The sequence below is a fragment of the Chiloscyllium plagiosum genome, chromosome 1 (assembly GCF_004010195.1).
Source record: "Chiloscyllium plagiosum isolate BGI_BamShark_2017 chromosome 1, ASM401019v2, whole genome shotgun sequence".
In the NCBI taxonomy this organism is placed as follows: domain Eukaryota; kingdom Metazoa; phylum Chordata; class Chondrichthyes; order Orectolobiformes; family Hemiscylliidae; genus Chiloscyllium; species Chiloscyllium plagiosum.
This window is the reverse complement of record NC_057710.1, coordinates 88,702,918-88,711,062: the sequence shown is the minus strand read 5'-3', so window position 1 is coordinate 88,711,062 and position 8,145 is coordinate 88,702,918. Positions and strand designations below refer to the sequence as shown.

The following is an 8,145-nucleotide window of genomic DNA, read 5'->3' as shown; positions in this document are numbered from 1 at the left end:
GTCGGTTTGTAGGAGATGTCCGTGTTGATTCGGTCGCGTGAGATAGAAATAGAAAGGTCGAGGAAGGGGAGGGAGGAATCTGAGACTGTCCAGGTGAATTTGAGGTCGGGGTGGAAGGTGTTGGTGAAGTGGATGAACTGTTCAACCTCCTCGTGGGAGCACGTGGCAGCGCCGATACAGTCATCGATGTAGCGGAGGAAAAGGTGGGGGGTGGTGCCAGTGTAGCTGCGGAAGATGGACTGTTCCACATATCCTATGAAGAGGCAGGCATAGCTGGGGCCCATGCGGGTGCCCATGGCTACTCCTTTTGGTTTGGAGGAAGTGTGAGGATTGGAAAGAGAAGTTGTTCAGAGTGAGGACCAGTTCAGTCAGTCGAAGGAGGGTGTCAGTGGAAGGGTACTGGTTCGTACGGCGGGAAAGGAAGATGCGGAGGGCTTTGAGTCCTTTGTGATGGGGGATGGAGGTGTACAGGGACTGGATGTCTTAGATTAGTACAGTCTTCAGGTTGAGAGTCTGTAGAATCTGTCAGAACTGAAAAGGAATCCAGGTCAGCAGAACTGACTTGAGTAGCAGTCCAATAAGAGAAACTGAACAGACTTTCATGTCATTTAATTAAATTTTAAGATAAGAACAACAGTTCTCTGGGATAGAGCTTCTGTAAAGGATATTGCTGAGAAAAATGTTTTCTTATTTTTGTTTGTATTAATATCTTCTCAAACCGATTGGCATACAATATAACTTTGCATTTTTTTCTTTGTATAATAAGCTTGGGTTAAAAGAACATTGGCAGCCTCTTATGAATATGTTCAGATACTGACTGTCATAGGCATATAAACAGAATGTGGTTAGAGGAGACGTAGGGCCAATCGGAGATCAAAAAGGGAATTTACGCATAGAGGTAAGGGGCATGGCTGAGTATTTATTGAATATTTTGCATTTGTTCTTAGAGGACGATACTACCCAAGTCATAGTGACTGAGGAGGAAACTGTTAATAGGGTTCAACGTTAATAAGGAATAAGTCTTTGGTAGCTTGTTTGCACTGAAAGTTGACAAGACAGCAAACCTGGATGGGATGCATTCAAGGATTTTGAAGGAAGTGAGGTTAAAAATTATAAATGCACTGGCCATGATCTTTCACCCTTCACTGGACTTGAGAAGTGCCCGAAGACTGGAAAATTGAAAGTATAACAACCTTGTTTGAGAAAGGTATTAAGGATAATCCCAGCAAACTATTAGTTAGGACATAGATTACAGGTGCAAGGAAGTGATGTTGAACTTGTATAAGAAACGTTTTAGCTGGTGTATTGTATACAGTTGCGGGTGCTACATTATAGGAAAGGAATAAATGCATTGAAGAGAGTGCAAAAGAAATTTACAAAACTGATTCTAGTAATAAGAAACTTCAGTTAAAAGGACAGATGGAAGAACTTGAGACTTTTTTTCCTTGGAGTGAAGAGCTTCTGTTGCATTCTGTCATTTCCTCTGCTAAAACCAGTTACACAGCTAATTTTTGTAGTTTTCGGTTTGTTTGCCATTTCAACCAATAGTATCAGGTTTTTTTTAAAATTTAAAATGGTGTGCACTGGGGAGCATAAAAGAAGAATATGGAAATGACCACACATTATGGTAGTTCTGGCCAACCTAAAAGTGGTGGGTTTGAAGCATGAACCAAGTGAGAAGCCGAGATATTGTGATAAAATAAAACTGTGACTGTAGAATAGCAATTCATCCTGGCAGTACAATTTGGGCCGTGTTTTGGCTCAGTGGCTAATACTGCTGCCTTGCAGCAGCAGGGACCTGGGTTTGTTTCCAGCCTCGGGCGAACTATGTCTGTATGGAGTTTTCACATTCTCTCCATGTCTGTGTCGGTTTCCTGAGTGCTCTGGTTTCCTCCCACTGTCCAGAGATGTGCAGGTTAGGTGGATTGGCCATGCTAAATTGCCCATAGTCTCCAGGGATGTGCAGACTAGGTAGTTAGCCATGGGAAATGTGGGCTTATAGAGATAGTGGTCTGGGTGGGATGCTCTTCAGAGTGTCAGTGCAGAAATGGGCAGTATGGTCTGCTTTCACACAGTAGGACTTTTATGAAATTGCCTATTACTTTTGCCCCATCAACACTTTTTCAAAATTGGCAGCGACAATTGGCAGCATATTTTCCTTTGTGATGTGTGAGCCACTGGCAAGGCTGACATCTGTTGCCGATTCCTAATTACCCTTGAATAGCTAGACCACCTTAGATGGCATTTGAGTTAACCATGTGATTGAGTTGAGTTGCATGCAGGTCAGGACAGCAGATTTCCTTTCCTAAAGGATACCTGTGTGCCAGATGCATGTTTACTGCAATTGATGGTAGTTTTGTGGACCCATTACTGAGACCCATATGCATTCATGTTCATGACTTATTAATTGAATTTAATTTCCCTTAAATGCCTTGGTGGAATTTGAACCTGTGTCCCCATAGAATTAAATCACTGTACCACTGCCTCCAAGGGCTGAAGAAATGAATCTTCTCTTTCCCCAACTCTTGAGTTTTGACTGGCGTCTCTTGATTATTTTGGTTCTATACTAGTCAGTGACTAAACAAGCCAGAGATTCCTTCCTCAAAGAGAAAGAGCCCTCGATAGTAATGAACTGAAGCCCAAAAGGCAAAAATAAACTGACTTTGTGGTTTTAGCAGGGCTCCAGAATTAGATACAATCCAAGCTAAGTCACTTTAAGAAAGAACGTGTGAGAGGGTAGAACCAATTCTGGATCATTAACATAGCAAATATTTTCAAAACAATACTTAGAAATAAATCTTTTGTGTTCTAAATTTCAAGTTTTGCGATAAGGTTTCAACTGATGACCCAGCCTTTAACAACAGAATGGCTGTTGAAAGGCAAACTACAGCTCAAAGAACAACACAAAAGCCATCGCTGGTTTATCGCGAAAATCAAAGCATATAGCTATCAGGTCACCTTTAGACCTGAAAAAGGTTTTTCTTAATTTGTTACATTTCTGTTTCAAATTTTTAAAAAATGAGACATTTGTGCCTTGTGTGTAGCTTTTACAACTGGAGGAGAAATTTCTTTACCTAGCATTGCTGCAGCATTCTTCACTGAAATCATTGAAGTACTCCAAATTGTTAGACCCATGATATTGCACGCTCCGAGGGAATGGAATAATGTCCGGAAGCTTCATGAGTTAACTTGATTTCTCTAAATATTGAAATAATGTTGTACCAAAAATTCAGCACTTACAAATGTCAATATTAAAAGAGCTCATTAATGTAGCATTGCAAAGAAAACGATAAATCATCCTACTACTTTTTGAAATTAAGTGATTTATTGACTTGTGCATGTGTGCATGACCCTATATTTTGTTTGTATTGTCTTAACAGGAAAAGGACCAGCGTAGTTTGGAGATTAGCACTGCTAAATGCATGTTGGGACTACTTCTAGGAAAAACCTGGCCACTTTTTCCAGCCTTCCATCAGTTCCTTGAGGTATTAAAATGTGAACTGTCTTTCAATTTTAGTTCTGCCACCACTATTACATTCAAATTAAATATGTAAATATTCTTGTGATTTGGGATTTTACTTTAATCGGTCCAAAAACCTTCTAATATTTAGAAATATTAAATGAGATGCAATTACTTTTATTTCCAAAGCTACTGTTTCCACCTATAGTTGTCTATAATTAAAATATCAGGATCAATTTTCAGTCATTGAAGATTTTGGAAATTATTGTGGTTGGGTCGAAATGCCTGATGCAAGATTACGGTTCAAGTTAAATATATGCATGTAAAGCATATTTACCTGCATTTATGTGACTGTTAAGGTGGCTTCTCCTAAAGTTAATGCATGTGGCTAAAACTGTTAATGTACTAATGTTAATAACTACAATCAATCACCCATTTCTACTGATCAACACTTATGAGAACACCCAGATTGTTGTACTATTGGCTTACTATAATGTTGCATGCCAACATCAAATAATTGAATGTTTCATACAAATGTTTCATGGAGTTTATATTGTTTGATAATATTTAGTTTAAATATCAAATGTTATCCTTTGGGTAAAACCTGGATATCACATGTTTGTACTTTTTACTGAATGGCACTATTAGATTTGAGGGGCTTCAACAAAATGTGACTGGTGAGGAATATGCTAACTTGTAGTTCTGCATTGTGTAAGCAAAGTTTACAATTTGATTTTCAGCATCATCAAGGCATGTGAAATAATCTATGGCGTTTTTAAAATTTTATGTTCCACACAGCAATCTAAGTATAAAGTGATCAACAAGGACCAGTGGTGCAATGTGCTCGAATTTAGCAGAACAATTAACCTTGATCTTAGCAACTATGATGAAGATGGGGCTTGTAAGTACATCAGTTGAATCTCTTTAACCGTCTTTGTTTTTCTCCTTTTGTCTTTTTCCCTTTAGCATCCATGGCTGAGGGTGTGAAAAACAACTGACTGCTGAAAAAGATGTTCTGAGGTCTCATGATGGAAGGTTTACAGACAAAGAATCCAAAGGGTTTTTACAAATATATTAAGGACAAAAGGGTAACTAGGGAGAGAATAGGGCCCCTCAAAGATCAGCAAGGCGGCCTTTGTGTGGAGCTGCAGAAACTGGGGGAGATACTAAACGAGTATTTTGCATCAGTATTTACTGTGGAAAAGGATATGGAAGATGCAGAATGCAGGGAAATAGTTGGTGACACCTTGTAAAATCTCCATACTACAGAGAAGGAAGTGCTGGATATCTTGAAACGTATAAAGGTGGATAAATCCCCAGGACCTGATCAGGTGTACCCTAGAACTCTGTGGGAAGCTAGAGAAGTGATTGCTGGGCCTCTTGCTGAGATATTTGTATCATCGATAGTCACAGGTGAGGTGCCGGAAGACTGGAGGTTGGCTAACGTGGTGCCACTGTTTAGTAAGGACAAGCCAGGGAACTATAGACCAGTGAGCCTGACGTCGGTGGTGGGCAAGTTATAGACTCAGAGTCATAGAGATGTACAGCATGAAAACAAACCCTTCGGTCCAACCCATCCATGCTGGCCAGATATCCCAACCCAAACTAGTCCCACCTGCCAGCACCCGGCCTATATCCCTCCAAACTCTTCCTATTCATATACCCATCTAATTGCCTCTTAAATGTTGCAATTGTACCAGCCTCCACCACATCCTCTGGCAGCTCATTCCATACACGTACCAACCTCTGCGTGAAAAAGTTGCCTCTTAGGTCTCTCTTTTTCATATCTTTCTCCTCTCACCCCAAACTATGCCCTCTAGTTCTGGACTCCCCGACCCCAGAGAAAAGACTTTGTCTATTTATCCTATCCATGCCCCTCATAATTTTGTAAACCTCTATAAGGTCACCACTCACCCTCCAAAGCTGCAGGGAAATCAGCTCCAGCTTGTTCAATGCCTCTCTAGCTCAGATCCTCCAACCCTGGCAACATCCTTGTAAATCTTCTCTGAACCCTTTCAAGTTTCACAACATCTTTCCGATAGGAAGGAGACCAGAATTGCACGCAGTATTCCAACAGTGGCCTAACCTGTACAGCCACAACATGACCTCCCAACTCCTGTACTCCATACTCTGACCAATAAAGGAAAGCATACCAAACCCCTCCTTCACTATCCTATCTACCTGCGACTCCACTTTCAAGGAGCTATGAACCTGCACTCCAAGGTCTCTTTGTTCAGCAACACTCCCTAGGACCTTACCATTAAGTGTACAAGTCCTGCTAAGGTTTGCTTTCCCAAAATGCAGCACCTCACATTTATCTAAATTAAACTCCATCTGCCACTTCTCAGCCCATTGGCCCATCTGGTCCAGATCCTGTTGTAATCTGAGGTAACCCTCTTCGGCCAGTTCTGTATCCAAATGGCTAGTTCTCCCTGTATCCATGAGATCTAACCTTGTTAATCAGTCTCCCATGGGGAACCTTGTCAAATGCCTTACTGAAGTCCATATAGATCACATCTACTGCTCTACCCTCATCAATCTTCTTTGTTACTTCTTCAAAAAACTCAATCAAGTTTGTGAGACATGATTTCCCACGCACAAAGCCATGTTGACTATCCCGAATCAGTCCTTGCCTTTCCAAATACATTTACATCCTGTCCCTCAGGATTCCCGCCAACAACTTGCCCACCACCGAGGTCAGGCTCACCGGTCTATAGTTCCTTGGCTTGTCTTTACCGCCCTTCTTAAACAGTGGCATCATGTTTGCCAACCTCCAATCTTCTGGCACCTCACCTGTGACTATCGATGATACAAATATCTCAGCAAGAGGCCCAGCAATCACTTCTCTAGCTTCCCACAAAGTTCTAGGGTACACCTGATCAGGTCCTGGGGATTTATCCACCTTTACCCGTTTCAAGACATCCAGTACTTCCTCCTCTGTAATCTGGACATTTTGCAAGATGTCACCATCTATTTCCCTACAGTCTATATCTTCCATAAACTTTTCCACAGTAAATACTGATGCAAAATATTCATTTAGTATCTCCCCCATTTTCTGTGGCTCCATACAAAGCCGCCTTGCTGATCTTTCGAGGGGCCCTATTCTTTCCCTAGTTACCCTTTTGTCCTTAATATATTTGTAAAACCCTTTGGATTCTCCTTAATTTTATTTGCCAAAGCTATCTGATGTCCCCGTTTTTGACCTCCTGATTTCCCTCTTAAGTATACTCCTACTTCCTTTTATACTCTTCTAAGGATTCACTCGATCTATCCTGTATATACCTGACATATGCTTCCTTCTTTTCCTTAACCAAACACTCAATTTCTTTAGTCATCCAGCATTCTTTATACCTACCAGCCTTCCCTTTCACTCTGACAGGAATATACTTTCTCTGGATTCTTGTTATCTCATTTCTGAAGTCTTCCCGTTTTCCAGCCGTCCCTTTACCTGCGAACATCTGCCTCCAATCAGCTTTTGAAAGTTCTTGCCTAATACCGTCAAAATTGGCCGTATTCCAATTTAAAACTTCAACTTTTAGATCTGGTCTATACTTTTCCATCACTATTTTGAAACGAATAGAATTATGGTCGCTGGCCCCAAAGTGCTCCCCCACTTACACCTCAGTCACCTGCCCTGCCTTATTTCCCAAGAGTAGGTCAAGTTTTGCACCTTCTCTAGTAGGTACATCCACATACTGAATCAGAAAATTGTCTTGTACACACTTCAGAAATTCCTCTCCATCTAAACCTTTAACACTATGGCAGTCCCAGTTGATGTTTGTTTGGAAAGTTTAAAATCCCCCTACCATAACTACCCCATTATTCTTACAGATTGCTGAGATCTCCTTCCAAGTTTGTTTCTCATTTTCTCTCTGACTATTGGGGGGTCTATAATACAATCCCAATGAGGTGATCATCCCTTTCTCAGTTCCACCCAAATAACTTCCCTGGATGTATTTCCAGGAATATCCTCCCTCAGCACAGCTGTATGCTATGCCTTATCAAAAATGCCACTCCCCCCTCCTCTCTCGCCTCCCTTTCTATCCTTCCTTTAGCATTTGTATCCTGGAACATTAAGCTGCCAGTCCTGCCCATCCCTGAGCCATGTTTCTGTATTTGCTATGATATCCCAGTCCCATGTTCCTAACCATGCCCTGAGTTCATCTGCTTTCCCTGTTAGGCCCCTTGCATTGAAATAAATGCAGTTTAATTTATTAGTCCTACCTTGTCCCTGCCTGCCCTGACTGTTTGACTCACTTCTGTTCTCAGCTGTACCCGTCTCAGATTGATCTTTCCTCACTATCTTCCTGGGTCCCACCACTCCCTCCTTACTAATTTAAATCCTCCTAAGCAGTTCTAGCGAATTTCCCTGCCAGTATGTTAGTCCCCTTCCAATTTAGGTGCAATCTGTCCTTCTTGTACAGGTCACTTCTACCCCAAAAGAGATTCCAATGATCCAAAAATGTGAATCCTTCTCCCATACTCAGCTCCTCAGCCATGCATTCATCTGCTCTATCCTCCTATTCCTGTAAGGGTAGTAATATCTGGATTATTCCCAGTGCTCTCACTAGCTCGTAGCACTGGGAGTAATCCAGATATTACTACCCTTGCGGACATTTTTAAATTTCTGCCTAACTCTCTATAATCTCCCTTCAGAATCTCAACCTTTTCCCTTCCTATGTCGT

General features: G+C 41.4%; 1 protein-coding gene across 4 annotated transcripts in view; it reads left to right on the top strand.

The window, feature by feature from the left end:
* The window catches only part of dcun1d4 (DCN1, defective in cullin neddylation 1, domain containing 4 (S. cerevisiae)), a 72,187-nt gene that overhangs the window by 54,042 nt on the left and 10,000 nt on the right, over nt 1-8,145 (top strand). For 3 of the 4 annotated variants that reach the window (XM_043691125.1, XM_043691143.1, XM_043691153.1), the window contains 2 exons: nt 3,381-3,485; nt 4,259-4,361. In XM_043691125.1, coding sequence (XP_043547060.1) covers nt 3,381-3,485; nt 4,259-4,361 — 208 coding nt within the window. Of the gene's footprint in view, nt 1-3,380; nt 3,486-4,258; nt 4,362-4,426; nt 4,481-8,145 lie in introns of all 4 variants that reach the window. The other variant, XM_043691134.1, reaches the window with a different exon arrangement.